At 43.1% G+C, this 23,682-nt stretch overlaps 1 protein-coding gene across 6 annotated transcripts in view; it reads right to left on the reverse strand.

Annotated features, from left to right (window-relative positions):
• Nucleotides 1–23,401, reverse strand: part of SLC14A1 (solute carrier family 14 member 1 (Kidd blood group)) — a 28,492-nt gene extending 5,091 nt beyond the window's left edge. Inside the window, exons 1-8 of one of the 6 annotated variants that reach the window (XM_023207629.1) lie at nt 23,255–23,401; nt 22,536–22,599; nt 17,665–17,821; nt 16,911–17,100; nt 11,471–11,599; nt 9,024–9,216; nt 6,604–6,751; nt 6,248–6,382 (exon numbers count right to left, since the gene is read on the reverse strand). In XM_023207629.1, the coding sequence (XP_023063397.1) occupies nt 6,248–6,382; nt 6,604–6,751; nt 9,024–9,216; nt 11,471–11,599; nt 16,911–17,100; nt 17,665–17,800 (931 nt within the window). In that variant the 5' untranslated portion in view covers nt 17,801–17,821; nt 22,536–22,599; nt 23,255–23,401. Of the gene's footprint in view, nt 1–1,516; nt 1,629–6,247; nt 6,383–6,603; nt 6,752–9,023; nt 9,217–11,470; nt 11,600–16,910; nt 17,101–17,664; nt 17,822–20,077; nt 20,775–22,535; nt 22,600–23,254 lie in introns of those variants that run through there. The other 5 variants (XM_023207628.1, XM_023207626.2, XM_023207627.2 and 2 more) reach the window with 5 other exon arrangements.
• Nucleotides 23,402–23,682: the final 281 nt, after the last annotated feature.

Genomic DNA, 23,682 nt, shown 5'->3' on the forward strand with positions numbered 1-23,682 from the left:
GCCCGTCTCGGCCTCCCAAAGTGCTGGGATTACAGGCTTGAGCCACCGCGCCCGGCCCTTATGTTTTTATTTACTTTGTGTAGCCAAAAAAAATTGTAGAGTCAGTAATTTGAGTATATGGGTGACTTTCAATGTAAAACAACTAATGCAAAGATCTCAACCAGATAATGATCTATTCCTCAGTTTTGGTTGAAGAGAAGGCTCACGGAGGCTCAGGGAAGCCCTCAGGTTTCATGGGGATAGCCTGAAGAATGACCTTCATATAATGGCCACCTAGCCACTTGGGCCACCAGAGCTCACCGTTAGACACACTCACCATCTTCTCTCCATGTCTGGTGAGAAATCACATCAGCTATCTTGGTGTGTGGGGATGTGGCAGGACATGGTCACCAGTGGTGGGGGAGCTCTGTGATCCTCATTTACTTTACCATAGACTTCTGTCCTTTTACCAATATTTTGTCTTTTTTTTCCTGGTGTTTCTTATTCAATAGCATATCAAATTCTTTCATGTATGAATTGTCTCACACTAGTGGGAAGGGCTGGTCTTTGGAAACAGTACTGGTTTCAAATCCCAGCTCTGCCATTTTATTTGTTGTATAACAAATCACTGAATGTCTTGGAATCTAGTTTCATCATCTGTAGTAAGGCATTTTGAAGATCTGCCTTACTGGGAGGCAATGAATCTCAGATGAGAGCTTGTATTTCCATAAATACAGCTGTAAATGCATCTCTTTCACCATGGGACTGCTCTGAGCAGAAGGGTGCTCACGGCTTGGCTTAGAAGGGTTTCTCTCCTCGGTTACACCAATTTCATTCATTGTTAAAGTTTAATCAATTAATTCAACAACTATTCACTGGCCCTCTGCTAAGCACTGGGGTCCTCTTTCCCTGATCTCTTGAGTGCCCCCTCTGCTACAACACCACCCCTGAGCACATGAGGCCTTATTGCCTTCTCTCTTTTTAAAATATCCATTACACTTCTAAGGCTTACTTTTGGCACGTTTACGTCTCATACTGTTATGTTGCTTTGAAGTGATCTCCAATTCAAAGTTGCTTTTCTCTCCATAGTAAAAGTGATAGATTATTTAATGGTAGGTATGTCAATTAAGACTCGCCAAGTAGGACTGGGAAAGCCTTACAGTAGAGGGGCAATTCTGCACAACATCATCAGTTTGTAGGCAATGACCCTGACAGCGTTCTTGGTAGCTGAGGGAAGAAAAGGCCCTTGAGTACTGAAGGGGAAACTGGATTTTAGCTCCTCCTGGGTAGTGTCCCTTCCAATGAGTGAGTCCCACTGTGATAACCCAACCATTTGGAAGAGATACACAATGTGTTTACAGTCTCCACTGATAAAACAACATTGAGATTTTCTCTGGCCATGCAGTTGCTCTGGCTTAGAGGCCAGAAAGACAGCAGTGCCAGGTTCTGTCAGAGTTTCCTGAGTCCACTTCCTTGTAAAAGCCACTGGGGACTAATAAAAAAACAGCTCTGTAATAAATGTCTGTCACTTATTTACCTTGGCTGACAGGGTTGGTCTTTTGTTTGGCAGTATCAGGGTGATGTGGACAAGCTGAAACTTGGTGTGGCATTTTTCATGTGAGATTTGCTTTCCAAAGGGGGCTGGAGATCTGTCTCAAAAATCCATGCACAGAGATTTAAAAGTCTGATTGTACCCTTGGGAGCCCAGTGGGCACTCTCATACACTGCTGGCAGCAGTGGAAACTGGTATGGCTCTTTTGGAGATGAAGTTGGCATCCATTGAAATAAAAATTGGCATTCCCTTTAACCCATCGATTTAGCTTCTTGAAAAGAAGGTGAATCTTCTTACAAAAATACAAAGTACACAAGGACATTTGTGCCAAAAATATTCATTGCAGAACTGTTTGTAATGGTTTCAAACTAGAAGCAATCTGAACTTCCCCCAGCAAGAGAGCACTTATCGTATAAAGTGTCTACACAGTCACCATCTCCATGGCCTTGAGCAGTGGAGGTTCTATACCCTGCAGCATGGGCCCCCCCTTTTCATTAGATGCACCAGGAAAAATGCAGCTCCAGCCTGGGCTTCCATCTCTGCCCAGAGACTCACCCAAACAGCTGATATCCTGAGGGAAACATGAGCTCCCAGGACAAGGAAAGGGGACATCCCAGGAGAGCAATACCATAAAAGAAGGACGACAAACTGAACAACCTACAGTCGATATATCTATCTATCTATCTATCTATCTATCTATCTATCTATCTATCTATATTTTTTGAGACAGAGTCTCGCTCTGTCACCCAGGCTGGAGTGCAGTGGCACGATCTCAGCTTACTGCAACCTCCACCTCCCGGTTTCAAGCGATTCTCCTGCCTCAGTCTCCTGAGTAGCTGGGACTACAGGTGTGTGCCACCATACCCAGCTAATTTTTGTATTTTCAGTAGAGATGGGGTTTCACCATGTTAGCCAGGATGGTCTCAATCTCTTGACCTTGTGATCTGCCCCCCTTGGCCTCCCAAAGTACTGGGATTACAGGTGTGAGCCACTGCGCCCAGCCAATAAAATTTAATTAATAAACCAGAAATGAAGAACTCAATGAATGATGTGATCAGCACAATGGACAGAGCCAAAGAATGATCAGGCCAATCAACTGAACTGAAGGGCCTCATGAAAAGATAAAGAGATGGAAAATATTAAGAAAAAGTCAAGAGTTATGAAAAAATAGCATAAAGTATTACATTCAAATACTAGAAATCACAGAAGGAGAAGGGGAAAATGGAAAATATTTGACAAAGTAAAAAATGATGATGTTCCCAGAATTAAAGGAAGAGATGAGGGCTCACATTGAGAGGATTTGAGTACCTAGTAGCATTAAAAAAAAAAAAAAAAGAGCTACATCTAGACAGATAATAGTGAAATAAAACCATATATATATCTCATATGCAAAGAGAAAATTCAGAGAGTCCAGGGAGGAAAAATAAAATCAACTTTAACAAGAATTAGTTTCTTTTCAGACATCTTAGTAGCAATTTTGGGTATAAGAAGACAATGGAGTAGTCTTTGAAGACAATTTTCAAAATATTGAGAAAAAAATGTTAAATCTTGAGTTTGTAGCCAGCTAAACTAAAATTTAAATGAAGGTAAAATGAAGATGTTCTCCAGCATACAAGGTCTCTTTGCAAACCCTCTTTAGAGAAAACAAAACTCTCTTTGCAAACCATCTCTGAAGAAGTAATCCAGCAGTAATCCCAGCACTTTGGGAGGCCGAGGTAGGCGGATCACTTGAGGTCAGGAGTTCGAAACCAGCCTGGCCAATATTGCAAAAACCTGTCACTACAAAAAATACAAAAAATCAGCTGGGCATGGTGGCGCATGTCTGTAATCCCAACTACTTGGGAGTCTGAGGCATAGGAATCGCTTGAACCCAGGAGGTGGAGGCTGCAGTGAGCTGAGATTGTGCCACTGCACTCCAGTCTGGGAACAGAGTGAAACTTTTTTCTTAAAAAAAAAAAAGTACAGAAGGTTAATATGAACTAAGTCAGAGTGAATAAGCAGTTAATAAAGTTTACAGTTGCCTAAATAAGCAAGTACCCAAAACAAAAACTTATACTTACAATGAATCCAAAATAAAAATTCTATATAGTATCAATGGTTTTACTAGTTGTTAGGGGTGGGCCTTCTCAGAGGAAGTAAAGGCAGGTTCGTGTATCAGTCATAGTTGGGGAGAAGATACAGGTGTTAATAAACTTAAGAAATTGACAGGAGAAAATAAACAAGCCTGATTCTTAATAAGTTATGCAAAGCCACCAGAAAAACTTTTTTCCAGACTTTTAAATAGCACTTACCGAGTGCTAGACACTATTTGTTCCATGAGTTTCGGACACGCATTAACTAATTTAATCATCAGAATGAATTAAATATGGTAACTTCCATTTTCTAAGATGGGGAAACTGAGGCATAGAAAAGCACTCTGTGTGTAGGAACTGCATGGATCCTGAAGCTTCTAAACCCATTGCTCTTCCTGGTACTGTCTTAGTTGTATCATGTGTGTTTAATACATATTTATGGCTACTGCCTCCAGAAAAGTAAAGTTATGCATCCCAAATAAAGGTTTGAAACCCCTAACCAATCTCAGAGTCAAGCTGAAAGGTTGTAGGATAAACATTCTAACCCAGCTGAACTCAGGTGGAAACTCCTAACCAATCTCAGAATAAAGCTGAAAGGTTGTAAGATAAACATTCTAACACAGCTGAACTCAGATGGCTACAGCACCTGTCTGTAACCCTCTCCTTTATCCTAAGCTTGTGAACAAATTTGGAGAAGGAGCACAACATTTTAACAGAACTGTTAGGTTAAATAGCTGAGTAATAGTAAATAACTTGACAAAAATGACATCTACATGGCTACACCCAGCAACCTGAGCTATGCATATACTCCTGCTATAGCATCAAATCAAAATGGAATGGGTCTTTAGAAACCCTTGGTACCATCCCATTTTCTGCCGGTGCAGAAATCTATTCTAAACCCTGCCTTATACGTGGCCCACCGTTTTCATAACTGTTTAAATATCCTGGCTTGATTAATCTGGTGATAAACTGACTCTAGACATATATTTCCACTAGATTAGAAATAATTTCTCCACATTACACTGTCCCGCCTCCTTTTTGTTCCCAAGTGAATCTCATTCTCTCCACTCTAGAACATTATCTTAAATGCTTACACTTTGATTGAATTAGGGATGCCAGAGGCTATGGGTGAATGAGCTGCCACTCACAATCCACCTGGGACATCTATTAGCTTTTCAGATTCAAATCACATGCAATCTGTTTTCACCTAAGAGGTTGCCACGAGGGCCTGAATGCTACAAAAGGGAAGCTAGAGGAGCGCAGTGGGATAACTCTGGAAGTGGATGGTAAGTGTGGGTTCTGGGTGTGGATTTACCTATCACTGTCCAGATTCCCTGCAGCACATTCCTTAGTCTCTCTGGCCTCGGGACCCCAACAGTAAAGTAAGAAGGATGGAGTGGAGGTCTCAGGATGCCTTCTTCCTCTGACAGGCTGAGTCTGGCTAGAACACTGGGAGTCAGAAAGGATTAATGCAGCAGTTCTTGAAATGCGGTCTCGAGAGCAACAGCATTAGCACCTCCTGAGAACTTGTTAGAAGTGGAAATTCTGCCGGAGTGGTGGTGGCTCACTCCTGTAATCCCAGCACTTTGGAAGGTGGAGGTGGGAGGATTGCTTGAGCCCAGGAATTTGAGATCAGCCTGGGCAACATAGGGAGACCTTGTTTCTGTAAAAAAACAAAAAATTAACCAGGCATGGTGGCATGCCTGTGGTCCTAGCTACTTTACTTGGGAGGCTGAGGCTGCAGTGAGCTGTGTTCACACCACTGCACTCCAGCCTGGGGAACATAATGAGACCTGTTTTTGTTTTTGAGATGAAGTTTCGCTCTGTGCCCAGGCTGAAGTGCAGTGGCGCTATCTTGGCTCAGAATGAGACTGTTTCAGAAAAATTAAAAAAAAATTCTTTCCCCCCACCTCTAACACCGAATCAGACTGAGGAGGGGGGAGCCCAGCGATCTGTGTTTTAACAAGTCTTTCAGGTGATTCTGATGCATTCTCAAGTCTTAGAACAGCTGGGTTACTGTGATGCTCAAAGGGATAAATGTAATCAACCCTGATTCACCAGGGGACATTGCTTTGTATTTAGCTGGAATTATTTCACTTTAGTTTCTTGGGTCAAACAAGTAGTTTGAAGAACTCAGGACAAGTCAGTTGAAAGCAAAAGTAGTGTCAGCTGTGGTCCCTGTCATCCCCGGCGGGAGGCATGGTAGATCCTCACAGCCAGAAGCAGTGAGTGGCACGACGCTGGGAGCTTATCAGTGGCCAAGGCCAAGTGTCAGCTCAAGCAGGAGAGCCCATGAGCACGGGGGAGCTTTGAGAAGGCATGTGTGGCATGCGTCAGGGAAGGGCTGGTGTATCTCTGGGGATAAAGCTGAGGAATAACTGGGATTTTCTTTCTATCCTCCCAAACATCCATATTTTAGGATGTTAATATGTCTCAATAGGCTCCTGCCTTCACAGTCAGAGAGGTAGGCAGAGGTGACTTTAATGCTCTCAGGGGACGTCACTTGTCCTGTTCACACATTTAGCAAGTGGGCTCAAGCCAGAACCCTGGCCCTGATTTTTCACGCAGTCCGTTTTTACTGCTTGTCCTTGATTGAGATCCTGTAGTCATGAGCAGTCCTCCCCCAGGGGTGTGGGAGACTCACCGCAGCCAAGAGCCAGGAGGTGGGTTTGCCAGGTGAGCGCCACGAACATTCCTCCCATTGCAATGCAGGCCAGAGAGCTGTTGAAACCCCAGAGTCCAGAGTAGATGTCCTCAAATGGGGCTGAAAGACTGAGTCCTGTTAGACAAGACAGGAGGGGGTCAGAGCTCGGGATTAAAGGCAGGATGTTTGGAAGGAGACTGAGGGTGGGATTGAAGGTTAGCAGCAAGCATCTCAGGAACTCCCATTGGTCCCTAGGAAGCCAGGATCTCAAGAAAGATCTGGAGCACAGAAGATGCCTGAGGCAATGCACGGGATGGAGGAGGTGCTCAATGTTTGGTAAGGGCTCTTGTGCTCACCTGCTGCCGTGCCCAGCAATGATCCGATTGCAGCATGCAGGCACATGAGTGGGGAGGAGAGTAGGATGGCTCCCAGGAAAATGCCCCCTGTCCATAGATTATCACAGCCATATATCTGACCAACTCCCACTGGTATAGATTTCAATAACTGCAAAAGAAATTAAAAAAAAATGCCAACGAAACAACTGAACAGAAACCCACAGGACACCCACAAACTCCTACAATCTAATTTTACACTGGATATACCTTATCTCTTTCAAGAACAGTGCTACTACCTTTTAAAATTCCCTCTCCTTGATTAAAGAAAAATCCCAGTAATTACACCAGCCCTTCCCTTCCCACACATGCCTTCTCAAAGTTCCCCCTGTGCTCACGGGCTCTCCTGCTTGCACTGACACTTGGCCTGGGTCACTGATAAGGTGTCAGCGTGGTGGCACTCACTGCTCCTGGCTGTGAGGATCTGCCATGCTCCCACTGGGGATGGCAGGAACCACAGCTGATACTTCTTTTGCTTTCAAATGTCCACCAGTGCTGAGGGTGATCTAATCTATCCATGCATCCCTTTGTTCAATAGATTATTATCACCATACAACTTGGATGCTTACGCTAAAGCCAGAGACCCAAAGTCAGGTTGTCTTATCCACAATTTAGAAGCAATTGTTAGCAAGTTTGTGAATTTTCTTTTCTGTCATTAAGTGGAACATGTATTCATTTAAACCAAGGTATCTTTAGCTTGTTCTAGTTATGAACAACTGTCAATCAGGTCTCAAAACACAAAAATACATGGAAATGTCACAATTCTACTTTCTGGCTGAGGCCTGAATTTAGTTATTCTGCTCACAGAATTGCAGTTCTGAGGAGTGAACAAGGTTTGACTGAACGTAACAAATGATCATTCTTTACAGCTGAACTTCTGGTTGGGCACCAGACCGTAGTGTGACTTTGACTCTACCCTAACATGGACTCAATTCTTCTAGCCCATGCTGGGTCTTCATTCTAAACTTTTTGCTATTTCTAGACCAGGGAACTTGGCAAAGACAGCATACCCTTTTTATTTTTATTTTTTTCTGGATTTGACTGCAGAACTCTCTGTCCGGTAGCCATAGGGTTGGGGTTGGTGCTGATGATGGACTGGTCATTCAGAGTGAGGAGAAGGACAAGGCTTCTCCTGCCCCAGCTCAGCACTGTGCAGGAGAACTTTCTGAGATGATGGAATAGTCTGTATCTGTGATGTTTAACACGGTGGGTCCTAGCCACATGTGGCTATCAACCACTTGAGATGTGGCTAGAGAGGTTGAGGAACTCAATTTTTAATGATACTACATCTAAATTTATATAGCCACGTGGGGCTAGTGGCTCCTGTGTTCGTCAGTTCTAGATAGATTAATGCTATTTTATACTGTTATTTTTCGTGGGTAGTTCTAATGAATCTTTGATTTTTCCTTCTGAATTATTTCCAGGTGCTTCATTTAATTTTCTGGCAAGAAGCCAAAGAGAAGGTGACTTGAACTCCTCATGTGTTTTGATCACTCAACAAAGAAGGCAGAAAAGGGCGTTTCATAACCTGACAGTGGGAGAGAATATTAAAAAGGTAATGTGCTTTGGTTTTTTTGTTTCTTTGGTTTTCTTCTAATTTCAGGTATTCTCTTGTTCTTGATAGTCCAGAAACCTTAAACATATTTATTACACACCAACAGGAAGAGCTGGAATTGGATTTGGGTTAGCCAGGTGTTAAAAAATATGAGATCTCTTTATGGTCATCTTTAAAGAGATACATAGGATTCATCCGTTAATACAGAGGTTCTCAAACTCTGGCCCGCATCACAATTTGGGGAGTTTGTTAAAACAGGTTCCAGTCCCCACCCTTAGAGATTATGATTTAGAGGGTCTGAGATGAAGCCTGTTTGGGTATTGAAAACTCCCCAGGTGATTCTGATGCCTACCAAAGCTTGGGAACCCTAAATTATTGTAGATGTTCTATGAGCTATGCCATAAGGAAAAGCAGAATAGAGAGGTTCTGTCATAAACTCTAAGAGTAAACATCCAGTTTTTTGATAGGAGGGAGTACACTGTGGAAGATTTAAAACCAGGCTGGAGGCCACATGCCTTAAGGGCTGGCTCCCATCACCCACCCCCAAGCTTACGATGGAGTGACTCCCAGTGGAACTGTACTCTGGGGTCAGCACTGTAGATGTTTAGGGGAAAAGGCAGAAAAATTAGCTTGGCTAAATAGTAATTTAAAAAAAATCCCTTAGACCCTAATGTTCTGGAGTAGAACAAATGCTTTAAATGGCAAGATGAAGGCAGGAAGGCCACCATAGTCCCGAGCATCTAGGGGACTCTGACACCTGTGGACAATTGACCAGAGGCCATTGCATATCTTGCAGAGCCAGGGGGAATGTAAGAAGCCAGTGTCTTACCTCCAGGGCACTGAGGTCAGACCAGGAGATATTTGGAGCTGTAGTTACAGGTGTGACCAATTTGCCTGGAAAGAACGGATTGTAATGTCCTGTGGCTGAAAGGTACATTGACAATGCCATGTTGAAAGGGAGGGTGAAGACAGGGAGGTCCCATTTGCTGAGAATGGCATTCAATGCGCTTGAGAAAATTGGGCTAAAAAAAGAACAGAGCAGAAGAATGTGTATGTGACAAACCAGGCTGACACATGGAATCTCGCTATACTCTGGAGGGGCTTTATTTCACCTGCCAATAGGCCCCTTACATGTTGTGTTGGCAAATTTCCCACAGAAAGAAAACTTGGGATAAATTCTATTACAGAGGCAGTAAATACTACATAAAGTAAAAAAGTCAACTCTCAGCTTATTTGGCCTTTGAAAAATTCTACTCTGGGGTTGCTCAGAGTGAGCTATATATGGAGATTTAAATATTTTTGAAGTACCTATGACATACAAAATAAAATATTGTCTACATAGTTGAAGTCCCCTTCATCCCTCTGCTTGCTCTTATGTCACTCCCTCCCCACTAGAGGCGACCGTGATCCTGATTTGGCATATATCATTTCTTTAATATACCTATTTTTGGAAAAAAACAATCATTCAAGGATGCAGGTAATGTGTGCTGGAGGAAAAGGATCTCACAGTCGGAGGGGCAAAGTGTGCGTCTTTGAGCTGTTGATAAATTGCATGACCTAGGCAAGGCGCATCTCCTCAGTCTCTGAGCCTATAAACTGGGGGACTGGGCTGCATGGTCTCCAGGTCCGTCGTAGGTTCTCACTTGTTGACCCAATCAAAGAGCCATCACTTAAAGACCAGAACTCCCATTTTCCTGGATTGTGGAAGGGAGCGTGGTGAGCAGTTGCAGGGGAGGCCTCCTTCCCATGAACCTGTTCTTCAGAGCAGGTCCCAAATTACCTCTTGAAGAGGTTGGCTCTACAGGTAGGTCGTCGTCCACACACCCGTGGGTGCAGCAAGGGTGGGCGGCCCTTCTGCAGACACTGCCCACAGCAGGCTGTGCTTCTTATTTATGTGCATATTATTTTATATTTAACTGCAATATAGAAAGACGGAAATCTGTTTCCAGGAAAAGGATTTAAGAAATTGTCAACATAAAAACTAGTTTGAAGGGAATTCAGTAAACAAAAATTTTCTAAGGGAGACCTGGGGGGCAGGTGGGCAAGAATTCATGTGGGCACAGTGGTTCTCCCAGCATCATCTGGGAATGCATTAGAAATGCAAATTATCAGGCTCCACCTCAGGCAGACTGCATCAGAAATCCTGGGACCGGGGAGCAGGTGCCTGTGGTGTAACAAGCCCTGCAGGTGATTCTCATAGTGCTCAAATTTGAGAGGCAATGATGGAGGAAGTGGATCTCAACTTTGGCTATTCTTTAGAGCCACCTGGGAAGCTTTAGCACTCCCAATGCCCAGGTGCTACTGCAGACCAATGACAGTAGAGTCTTGGGAGGGAGGCATCAGGTGTATGGGGGCCACGTGCATCAGTGTGTGTCTACCAAAAAGACATCTGCATTTTTATGTTCATTACAGCACTGCGTTCCGCTCCCCACAGAAGTGTCAATATGCAGCCAGGGTTGAGAACCTCTGGTTGAGAGATATTGGTGGATATGTAGCCAGATTATAAAAAAGGCCAAATAACTGGTTGTAAGGAAATACACATCTTTTAAAATGGTTGTTTCTGTTTCCAATAGACAGAATCTACTGGAATCCAACTTTAAATTGACAGTTTTAACTGTTTATCCTCCTCCTGCTCCTCTTTCTTCTCTTCCTCCTCCTCCTTCTCCTCCTGCTATTCCTCCTCCCCTTCTCTTCCCTGCCCCTCCCACTTCCCCCTCCTCCCCCTCCTCCCACTCCTCCTCCTTCTTCCCCTCCTCCTCCTTTCCTTCCTCCCCCTGCCCCTCCTCCCCTCCCCGCCCCTCCTCCCCTCCCCCTCCTCCCCTGCCCCTTCTCCCCTCCCCCACCTGCCCCCTTCCCCTTCCTCCCCTCCCCCTCCCGCTCTCCCTCCTGCTGCTCCTGCTCCTCCTGCTCCTCCTCCTCCTCCTCCTCCTCTTTCTTTTTACTTAGCCCAAGCAAGGAGGTTCTAGGAACTGGAGTGCAGTGATGTAACCATAGCTCACTGCAGCACCTAATTCCTGGGTTCAAGTGATCCTTCCCCCTCAGCCTTCTGAATAGTTTGGATGACAAGTGAGAACTACTGCACCTGGCTAACCATTTTTAAGTGTGCAGCTCAGTGACATTAAGACAATCATATTGTTGTGCAACCATCACCACTATCCATTCAGAGAATATTGTTCATCTTGCAAAACTGAAACTCTATGCCCATATAACAACTCCCATTCCTTCCTCCTGCCATGTTTTTTTAAAAAGGCATTTTGAAATCCAATGGTAACTTACCAAGTCATGGACATAGCACATACAGGGAGTAACAGCCACCAGAAATAGTCTCCCCTGTCCGAAAAGACAGCCATGAGTATTCCCACCAGGGTGGCATTGTAGCCATAGAGCCCAGATGCTATTAATGACCTGCGGGGCAAGAGACACAGCATGGACATTTCCTGGGTGGGCTTCGGTTGCACTTGCACATACATAGCACATTCCAGATTATATTCATATTAAGACATGAGATTATATTTGGAAGTGTATCTCAAAGTCTATGTAAGCATCGTACAAAAACTATTAAAGACATGAAGTGAAATATACATAGATAAAAATATAAATGTGCATTTAGATCAGCGGTCCCGAAACTTATTGGCCCCAGGGACAGGTTTCATGGAAGACCATTTTCCATGGATGGGGAATAAGGGATGATTTCGGGATGAAACTGTTCCACCTCAGATTATCAGGCATTAGATTCTTTTTTTTTTTTTTTTTTTTTATACTTTTAAGTTCTAGGGTACATGTGCATAACGTGCAGGTTTGTTACATATGTATACATGTGCCATGTTGGTGTGCTGCACCCATCAACTCGTCAGCACCCATCAATTCATCATTTATATCAGGTATAACTCCCCAATGCAATCCCTCCCCCCTCCCCCCTCCCCATGATAGGCCCCAGTGTGTGATGTTCCCCTTCCCGAGTCCAGGTGATCTCATTGTTCAGTTCCCACCTATGAGTGAGAACATGCGGTGTTTGGTTTTCTCTTCTTGTGATAGTTTGCTAAGAATGATGGTTTCCAGCTGCATCCATGTCCCTACAAAGGACGCAAACTCATCCTTTTTTATGGCTGCATAGTATTCCATGGTGTATATGTGCCACATTTTCTTAATCCAGTCTGTCACTGATGGACATTTGGGTTGATTCCAAGTCTTTGCTATTGTGAATAGTGCCGCAATAAACATACGTGTGCATGTGTCTTTGTAGTAGCATAATTTATAATCCTTTGGGTATATACCCAGTAGTGGGATGGCTGGGTCATATGGTACATCTAGTTCTAGATCCTTGAGGAATCGCCATACTGTTTTCCATAATGGTTGAACTAGTTTACAATCCCACCAACAGTGTAAAAGTGTTCCTATTTCTCCACATCCTCTCCAACACCTGTTGTTTCCTGATTTTTTAATGATTGCCATTCTAACTGGTGTGAGATGGTATCTCATTGTGGTTTTGATTTGCATTTCTCTGATGGCCAGTGATGATGAGCATTTTTTCATGTGTCTGTTGGCTGTATGAATGTCTTCTTTTGAGAAATGTCTGTTCATATCCTTTCCCCACTTTTGGATGGGGTTGTTTGTTTTTTTCTTGTATATTTGTTTGAGTTCTTTGTAGATTCTGGAAATGAGCCCTTTGTCAGATGAGTAGATTGCAAAAATTTTCTCCCATTCTGTAGGTTGCCTGTTCACTCTGATGGTAGTTTCTTTTGCTGTGCAGAAGCTCTTTAGTTTAATGAGATCCCATTTGTCAATTTTGGCTTTTGCTGCCGTTGCTTTTGGTGTTTTAGACATGAAGTCCTTGCCCATGCCTATGTCCTGAATGGTACTACCTAGATTTTCTTCTAGGGTTTTTATGGTATTAGGTCTAACATTTAAGTCTCTAATCCATCTTGAATTAATCTTCGTATAAGGAGTAAGGAAAGGATCCAGTTTCAGCTTTCTACTTATGGCTAGCCAATTTTCCCAGCACCATTTATTAAATAGGGAATCCTTTCCCCATTTCTTGTTTTTCTCAGGTTTGTCAAATATCAGATGGTTGTAGATGTGTGGCATTATTTCTGAAGGCTCCGTTCTGTTCCATTGGTCTATATCTCTGTTTTGGTACCAGTACCATGCTGTTTTGGTTACTGTAGCCTTGTAGTATAGTTTGAAGTCAGGTAGCGTGACGCCTCCGGCTTTGTCCTTTTGACTTAGGATTGTCTTGGCAATACGGGCTCTTTTTTGGTTCCATATGAACTTTAAAGCAGTTTTTTCCAATTCTGTGAAGAAACTCATTGGTAGCTTGATGGGGATGGCATTGAATCTATAAATAACCTTGGGCAGTATGGCCATTTTCACGATATTGATTCTTCCTATCCATGAGCATGGTATGTTCTTCCATTTGTTTGTGTCCTCTTTGATTTCACTGAGCAGTGGTTTGTAGTTCTCCTTGAAGAGGTCGTTTACATCCCTTGTAAGTTGGATTCCTAGGTATTTGATTCTCTTTGAAGCAATTGTGAATGGAAGTTCATTCCTGATTTGGCTCTCTGCTTGTCTGTTACTGGTGTATAAGAATGCTTGTGATTTTTGCACATTAATTTTGTATCCTGAGACTTTAGATTCTTATAAGGAGTGAGCAACCTAGATCCCTCGCATGCGCAGTTCATAATGGGGTTCACACTCCTATGAGAATCTAATGCTGCTGCTGATCTGACAGGAGGCGGAGCTCAGGTGGTAATGCTCCTCGCCCACCGCTCACCTGTGCGGCCCAGTTCCCACAGACAGGCCACAGACTGGTACCTGTCTCCAGTGCAGGGGTTGGGGACCCATGATAGAGAACGACTCCCTCTACAGGTGTCACGGTTAAAAACAGGTCTACAGCGGCTGAGAGGAAAGGGGAGTTTAGCAAGCCAATCTGCTCTATTTTAGCCTTTCCTTTGGAAAGTTATTCTTTTAAATCAAGAACCTCTGACTTGAATAGCACTTTCAGCATATGAAACTGTTGCCTAAGTTTGATTTCTTGGTGAGAGACATTCCCGAAATGTAAATTCACTTTCTAGTGTCTTTGATCTTAACATTAATCTTCCAGCTTAGTACACATTTTTGTGTTCTGATACTTCTATTTTGTTGTCTCCAAACATACATTTCAAAGTTATTGCAAAGAAAAATGATTGCTTTTCTCTTACTTGGAGAAGTACCCCATTTAATTATGTGCTTGTTGAGCACCCAATTCTTTCTGAGGTTACTTTTTGCTTAGTATTCAATCTCATTTCTTCCCCATCTTCTCCTTCTTTAGATTGAAGGGGTACATGTGCAGGTTTGTTACATAGATATATTGCATGATGCTGACTGAGGTTTGGGCTTCTATTGAATCTGTCACCCAAATAGTGAACAAAGTACCCGATAGGTAGCTTTTCAACCCTTGTTTCGCTTCCTCTCCTCTGTTGGAGTCCCAGTTGTCTACTATTTCTGTGTCCATGTTTACCCAGTGTTTAGCTCCTAATTATAAGTGAAAACGTGCAGTATTTGATTCTCTGTTACTACGTTAATTCACTTAGGATATTGGCCTCCAGATGCATCCACGTTGCTGCAAAGGACATGATTTCAATCGTTTTTATGGCTCTGTAGTAGTTCATGGTGTATATGTACCACATATCCTTTATATAATCCACTGTTGATGGGTACCTACATTGATTGACCTGACACACCAGGACTCCCACAACTCAGAGTTGGCAGTGTCTGGCACCATGAAAGGCACAGGATCCACTTCCCAAGGGCCTGTCACTCAAGGGTGATGTCTATAGGGGGACAGGGGAGTAAAGATGGTGAAGTGAGTGGGTGAGGCCTAATGCTGGGCTCGAACAGGAGGTGCTACAGCCAATGAGCCACACTGCAGGGGCTGGTAAGGGATAGCATGACAGCTGCTTCTTGACTTGTTTCTAACTGGGCCAGGAGGCACCATTGCAACAGGCAAGAGGATGTCACATACATTAATCGGATGAACATTAGAGGTGGGATTCCCTATTCAAAAGTTCTTTGTCTCCCTTAAATAATCCTTGAGAGCAAATGGGAGGTGATGCAATTTGCAATGGTGCAACCCAGAAACTGGGACTACACATGACAATGGAGAGCTATGCAGACTTGTCCTCTCAACAACTGACTTGGAGATGTTAATGCTTGAGTTTGATCAGTGGAAAATTAATGGCCACATCTACAAGTTGTGGAATGCCACAGTTAAAGCCACAGGAAGACATATTTACTTAAAACAGAGGATTGCCATTTTAATGCAGTCTTTTCAGACCAAGGAAAGTAAAACATTTGAAACTAACACATATAAAATATGACTTGTCTTCTAAATGATATCTGATAAAAAATGAGTTGATCATATTGCATTGGAGCAAAATAATAAAGGAATATTCAATATGGCACAATTCTAGACTCTTTCCCCAAACTGAGAAGACTTTCTTGGCAAGCATTGGAATAGAGTTTAACCTAGGCTATAAAATCCTCTTCTACGGGGAGCAAATCAGACTCTGAAATTGATGGAAAAGTGGAGCATTTGCTAACTCTCTCCCCATGGACCTCTTTAGGCAATTTGCAGTGAGTGTTACAAGAGCTTAGTTGTGTAATGACCACCCTTGGGAGTATGCATTGATCCCAGACACCTAGAATACTGGTTCCCTCCCCGAAGGAACTGGCCAATGGGGAGCTGTCTGCTACCCTGGTGAGAGTCAGCTCATCACTCCTTCAATGACAGATGAATTAATAAAGTGCATGCTATTTCTAATCTAATGAATATATCAGAACACTCACTAAGGCTTCTTAAGTCAGAATCCACTTAATTGGAATTTATGGTAAGTCTTTCCTCCAGGAGCTGAGGTGACCTTTGATAATTCTTTTCTCCAGGAGCTGAGCTGACCTTTGCACTGTCTATGAAGAATGAGTTTGCTAAACTCATCATGGCAGCAAGATATAAAGGTGTTATTAAGCCACTAAAACTTTTCCTGAATTCATATGCACTTTTTCCCAAATAGAATGCTGATGACAAATAATTTTATCAATCATTAAAGAAGATCCCTTCAGATCTTCTTTAAAAAGATCCCTACTGTCTCCATAAGAAAAAAAAAAAGGTGGAGAGGTTTGCAGGTTAAAAGATAAAAAGTAAAAAAAAATATGGTGAGTAAAGAGATCTATAAAAAGTTGGAGAATATGACTCAAGATAGAAGTAGAAGTACCAGGAAACCATTTCCCCCAAAGCTACTTCTCCTGCCTCTCCAAAAGATGAAAGGATAAATACCTTTAAGCCAGTTGGCAAGTTCTTTCATATCGCCGGTGACATAGCCAAGAGCTTTGGGGAAGCACCTTCTCCCTTGACATGGTGAAACCTGGTTTTCACCCCTGTCCACTCTAACCATAGTGGGGCTGTCCTCCATGGCTGTCTCTTCCTATCCAGGGAATTACTTACAGCTTAGTCCTGGTTAGGATGTAATGCCACAAGAATCTGGACCAGCCACTTATTCAGATATCAAGAGCAAGAGACTGTAACTGATTCCCTGACCTCTGACTAAAAACAAATATAAAGAGTTCTGTGGACTAAAGGTTGTTTCTTCTGGGAAGGATGTGATTTTATCACTGTTGCCCATAGTAACTTGTCAGCCCCTGTGTCTTAGAAGGGAGCTGAGAAGGCTTGAAAGGGTACACCTACCTGTCCTGGCTGAGCAAGAGGGCCATCAGAGTGGAGACCACTGTTCCCAGCCAGCCAGTGAGAGCCCACCAGGGGTTCTGAAAAAGAAGTCCCACCAGAATCAGGATTCCACTGATGGGGTTGTTGACGAACACCACTTGGGATATGCCCCGAAGAATCCAGTCAATGAACTGGAGCACCACAGGTTTGTCTGGAAGGGATGAGGTAAAGCAGAGCTAATGAAGCAGCCAAGTGATACTCCTCAACCACAGGCCCACCCTGAGCAAAATTGGCAAAACCTCCTGGAAGGGAAACACTTTTGATATTTCTTTAATATTTCTCTCTGAACCCATTGTCACTTTAGTGGCACCCAGATCCCTGAAAGCATCTGTCTACTGTATGTTCGACCCACACTGCCCCTCCTAGAATCTAAGCTCCTGAAAGCATCAATGCACTTATTTATCATGCTTATAGGCACAAACTCTGAAGCCAAAGGAATGAATTACCAATAGTAAAATTCAAGTTTTAAGTACTGAAACTACAAGATGAAGCCAGGTGTCTTCTAATATGAGCTGGGCCCTGGCTACTCTCTCCATAAGAAAAAAAAAAAAAAAGGTGGAGAGGTTTGCAGGTTAAAAGATACAAAGTAAAAAAAATATGGTGAGTAAAGAGATCTATAAAAAGTTGGAGAATATGACTCAAGATAGAAGTACCAGGAAACCATTTTCCCCAAAGCTACTTCTCCTGCCTCTCCAAAAGATGAAAGGATAAATACCTTTAAGCCAGTTGGCAAGTTCTTTCATATCGCCGGTGACGTAGCCAAGAGCTTTGGGGAAGCACCTTCTCCCTTGACATGGTGAAACCTGGTTTTCACCCCTGTCCACTCTAACCATAGTGGGGCTGTCCTCCATGGCCGTCTCTTCCTCTGGCTCCTTGAAGGAAGGAGAGAACTTATAAGTATCCCTAAGGCAGAACCCTCTGGATTAGCCAGCCTTGGGCCTGGTTACAGTAGAAGATCTGGACCACTGTGTTCCATAGAACTAAGAGAGCACCGTTTTCCTCCTGAAACACCACCACAGAGCTTATTATCCAAACCCAAATCCCACTGTACCTTTGCCATCAGTGTCTCTAATGCTACCATGGAAAGGTTCTGGTCTTTAATTTCATAAGGTTCAGTGTCTGGTCCAATAAACATTTACTGAGCGCGTATTTCCTGCACTTAACGAGCTCAGTCTAGTTGAGAAGACTGAAAAACAGTTAATGTCAACAGAATGAGTCAAATCATGTAGAAAGAGCTAGAATTAAGTGCGTTAGCTCCATGCTGTCATTTAAGGAGTAGGAAATCAGGTTATAGAATGGCCTGCTCACGAATGCGGGCTGATCAGCTACTTGCCAAGACAGGTAGCCTTTTAAAATTTTTATTTTACAAAAAAGTTTTGTTTTTAAAATATGGAAAGGGAAGAATGTTTTAAAATTGTGTGAGTTGACATGGCCTCACCACCCTCTGCGAGTCCAAGATGGCTTGAATTTGTCCTTATGTCACGTGACTGTCTCGGATACTCTTTACTTTTGGAATTTGTTATTTAAATGTGTAAAACCAGGCAAGAAGGATATTTCACCAAGATAGAGAAACTGGGAAAGATGGAATTGGACAAAGCTGTTGAAAACCAAAGAGTTGTAATCTAAGGATTGTATGATAGAAAAATGTATAGGGCATAATTATAGGAAACATGTCTCTGGAACATATCAACACTATAACCATGACTGTGTTCACTATGGGACCATTCACTTGTCATGACAAGTATCTGCAAGAAAGCACCAATATCCCCAGAATTTGGTACCTTGAAGACAAAAATGATTTCATTGTGCTGATGGTAGATACAAAAGAATACCAGCGGCATAATCCCAGAGGCAGGCTGAGGGAGGAAGCCAATGGCAAAACCACCCTGAGTGTGTAAGAACAGTTAACAGCACAGCCGGGTCAATTGGGAAGCAGGGAAATGCCAAAATCATCAGACCCTGGAAGGCATAATTGCGGAATGTTGAAGCCACAGCCACATCAGACATGACCAAAGAAACACTGCAGTGACCCATTTTCAAAGCCATACCAACTTATGGGAGGCATCAGGCTTCAGCTCAGACAAGGACAAGCAACCCAAAGACATAACTGCCTTGAGTTTCTGGAACTGAATCCATAAAACCCTAAGGTGGCGGCATCAAATGAAAACAAGCAGCATTTTCCATCAACTCCCAAAGCAGGAACATAGGCTATTTCAGAATAAACAAATTCATGTTCTCAAAATTCTCAGCATATATTTGTTCTAGAAGGCTTGAAATATCCCATCACCTCAGATTTTGGAGATACAGATTTGAAACCTGATAATATAACTGGCTAGACGTGATTGAGAACCTGAATGGCGTGAGTCTCCTGTTGAGCCACCCAAAGTTAAGTAAAGATTAAACTAGTTTTCTCCAAATCGACAGCCCAACATATAGGAGACTTACTGCCACTTGTGAATCTAATTTCAACATAATTGGGATGAGTTGTAGGGCTAGGATGTTCTGCAGAGAGGGGTCTTCTCATGACCTGAGCAGACAGTTGCTGCTATTTTGGAGTCCCCAGGAACCATTTATTCTGAACTGCTTAACCCTTCTGGAGCCCCTAGGAGCCCTGACTACTTGCTCCAGAAGTCAGGAGTGAGCACCACTTAGGAGAAATCCATAACTTACAGTTGTAGTTTGCCCTAGAATTTTGCCATGCTAGAATATTTGCATTTCTTAGGGAACTTTAAGAGTCCACACATCCTAACTGGAAAGACAAGGCAAGGCTATGGAGCCAGGACCTTCTGCTGATATTCAAACATCTTAGCCCCAGTGAAGTAGGCCATTAATTTCAACTAAGAAGAAGGGACAATAAATAAAAGGCACTCTAATAAAATAGACGCAGGGTAAATGTAAAACTCCAGGTGACTTCTCCCCCAGCTTTTCCTTGGCTGTCAAAACTCAGCTCAATGGTCCAGTCTCTAAATCAAGGTGAGCACTGTCGGACTTTTTGGACCAAGATCCCTGTGCCTTTGACTCAGCTCACAGCCAAACCCAATTCCCAGGATCTGCCCAGAAAAGATACAGCAGAGTTTGGAGCAGGCTCCCAGGTCCCCCGAGCCAGAGGCTGCACGAAGGAAGCATACCTGTTCCTGCGACCCATCTGCCAGGGCCAAGTTTAGCCGGGTGATGCCTCTGCACGCTGCTTCGCCAGCTTTAGTTCCAAAAGGGTCCTTCCAAACAGGACCATGACGGGCGTCACCAGCGCCGCCAATCAAAGACCGTCCATTCATCCTTATTTTTTCTCAATACATGACAAAGGGCAAAAATATGTGAATCACCATGACGTGTGCCCTAGCTCTAACGACCACGCAAAAGGCAAGCTGAGCGGGGCTGGAGCGTGCCCAGTGGGTTCCTGGTGAGGGAAGATATGACCCCACAGGGGAGACCTCTAACAGAGAAGGAGGACTTTGCCTTCACCAAAGTGCTCTCAGTGGGCGGAGACACAACCAGCTGACTATGGAAATTAAATGTTCATTTACATTGCTTAAAAAAAAAACAAAAGGGAACTCATCCTACACAGGGACCAATGACCAGATTTTGTTCTGCTGCGTGTCTCTGCTGTTGGATCTGAAGCCGCCTCTTCCTGAGGTGGAGGAGGGGGTTCACGTTCTGACATGTTTGGGGGCAGATTGTGAGGGCTGCATCTTGAGGACCAACACCAAAGCAACAGGTTGCCCCACAGCAGGTTCCCCTGGCCTTGTTTATGAAATGTGAGAAGGATACATGATGTGGGCTCTGTTTTCTGTAGTGAGATAATAGCCACGCTTTGTATGCATTCACAAGCCTGCTTTAAGAGACTCTTAAATGGTGTTTTTTTTTTTTTTTTGTTCTTTTTCTGTGCTACCATATCCAATTTATTTTATTTTATTTTATTTTATTTTATTTTATTTTATTTTATTTTATTTTATTTTATTTTTCCTTTTTGCAGAGACAAAGTCTCATTGTATTGTCCAGGCTGGTTTTGAATTCGTGGCCTGAAGCGATCCTCCCACCTCAGCCTCCCAAAGCACTGGGATTATAGGCATAAGTCATCATGCCAGGCCAAGAACTCTTAAATTGAACATCATTTTGTTAATAATAAACAGTTTTTAGTTGAATTCCACAAGTGTGGCAGCTTTTTATAAATATTCTTTTTCCTTTTTAAAACTTTCATTGCATCCAAGAATATCACTCTTTTTCCAGAAGTTCCAAAAACAGTTGTGTGTGTGGTATTTCTCTTTTTTCTCCCCCTGTTGTTTATTCTATTTTTACTTTCTTCTACTGACTTGGCCTGAAACCTGAAAACCTACCCTTTACCAGAGTGACTCGGAAAAATCCAGTTTTGGGAAATACTTCTGACATGTCTCACGTAAAAATTGTGTATGTACATGCATGTGTGTGTATTTACCTATGGTGAACTAGCTGGCTAGTTCTGCACCACACTGATGTGCCTGCATGTTGCATTATGAATATTTTTATTTGATAAAGAACAAATGGTTAAGAAACCCAGTGGTAGGGATCTCATGTTATGTAAAGCTAAAAACAAAGAAATAAGAAAGAATGAAGAATGAAAAAGGAGACAAGCAGGGGTTGTCACATTCTCTCAGTGTAGACGCCTTCCCCTTCTGCCCCTACCTGGCGCCTGCCTTTCCCCTACCACCAATATCACACACCTTGAAGAACCCCTTCCTTGAGCTCCACATCAGTATTTTCCTAGAATCAAGAGATAGGGAAATTTGAGAGCTAGGTAGGATTTTAGAGACCACATAGTTCAAGCCTTCATTTTATACAAGAGAAAACCGAGGTTCAGAGTGGGCACCATCCAAATTCACTCAGCACGTGGCAGGCAGAGTGGGTCTTACGGAATAGGTCGGCTCTGGTTCTCAATTTTTCAGTCGAGCCAGGCACATTAATGCCACCCAAGGTTCTGTTCAAGTCGACAAACAAGAAGCAGCAGTTTCTGTGTGCTGGAGTATGCAGTGGGGGCTAGGACTCAGCGACACGGTGAGCACAGACTGTCTTCACAGTCACTTTGAACTAATCTTGAGGTGGGGGTTGAACAACCACAAAGAAAGAGCTCTGCTATCCCCAGTTTCACTCTATGCTCTTGTCAGAAGCAGTTACTCTCTGACAAATGTCTCCCTGTGCCTCAAAGCTGACACATCTACAGCAAGACTTGTGTGTGCTGAAGTTAACATCCCAAGAATATCCTGGAAGCTGCACCTGAAGAGCTTTCCAGCAGAAGTCAAAAAGCACTTTTCATATCCCAGGTCACTAGTAAAATGAAGCAGTGCTTAGCATTTTTAATACAAGGCAATATCAAGATTTCAATTCAACTAATATCCTCTATTTTATTACACGAAATGAAATACATTCTATTGCCAGCATGTACTAGAAATTCGTGCAATTGGAGAGACCTGAAGTCTTCAGTTTTCCATGCTTCAGCTATTACTTTTAAAAATAATATGAAGTGTTGGATATGGATATAGAAGAAAGCATTTAAACACTCATGCTCTAGCATAATAAAGAGACTTTCAGCATTGACACTTATTTGGTACTTACTATAATCTTTATTTTATGTAGTTTTTGATTTTAAGTAGCAGGAGATGCCCAGTTTTCTTTAAAGCTGTAATTGGAAACAAAGAAAATGCTGTCAGATATTCCTGTATCCTGATTAAAACTCTTCCCTCCTCAGAAAACACTACTCCCAGAAGTCTTGATTGCAGACACCAGAGAGTGCAGCTGCAAGGAAGCTGCCAAATTCCATGCCAAGGAAGCTGCCAATGTCATGCCATTCCCTTCAGCATGACAGCACATGCAGAGGAGTACATAAATCCATCACTGGAAAGGGCCATTCCCAGTGGCCCACTTTTTTCTTTAGAGTCACATACACACTTGTCTCAAACTTATTTCAAGAACACAGCCTGAATTATGATTTCAAGAACACAGCCTGAAACTCCTAATGGTGTTGATTAACTCAGACTCATTGAGCACATTGGGTGGACACCTCGCTGCAAACCTGCTTCCACATCAACTCAGGTGCTGCATGCACCTCGCTTCAGAAATCACGAATAAAGGCATGCCTTTGAGCTTCCAGGAAGAAGCTGTGGCTTTGGTAAATTGCTTTCTAGTCTACCAGAACTCTGATTTTGCTGCTTCTCATCAATTCTGGTGATATAAAACATTTTCTTCCAAAGAAAAAGAGCAAGACTTAGAACTGTGAAGACAAGCCCCAAATGATGAATAGTTGGAAATGAATAGAAGTGAGGATGGGTACTTACACCACTCTAGCTGGCTTCCCGGCAGCAGAAGGCAGTGGCTGATAAAGATTTGCCTGGCTCCACGACAAGGGAGAGTGCTTCTCAGGAGATGGTGCTGAAGGGAGGCACCTAACAGTTATATACCCAGAGCCCCGCTCTGCTCTGTGTGTTTGTAGGCTCGGCTTTCTCCTCCCACTTCAGGCATCAATGCCAAAGCAACACTAAGGAACTGGTCCCCTGGCTTCAGTAACTGATGTCCCTCTCTCTGTTCTTGACATGGTGCCAACTGCTTTGCCACTGTTTCCACGGCATTCCAAGGTCTTTGACCAGCAATAATCCTACAAAAATACATCTTTTTCTTCTCCTGTTTCCTCTGGCCCCTACTCATATTTTTGGAAATATTTACAACTGGAAAAGATCAACACAGTGTCAAACTAAAAACCATGGGG

The sequence above is a fragment of the Piliocolobus tephrosceles genome, chromosome 18 (assembly GCF_002776525.5).
Source record: "Piliocolobus tephrosceles isolate RC106 chromosome 18, ASM277652v3, whole genome shotgun sequence".
Classification (NCBI taxonomy): domain Eukaryota; kingdom Metazoa; phylum Chordata; class Mammalia; order Primates; family Cercopithecidae; genus Piliocolobus; species Piliocolobus tephrosceles.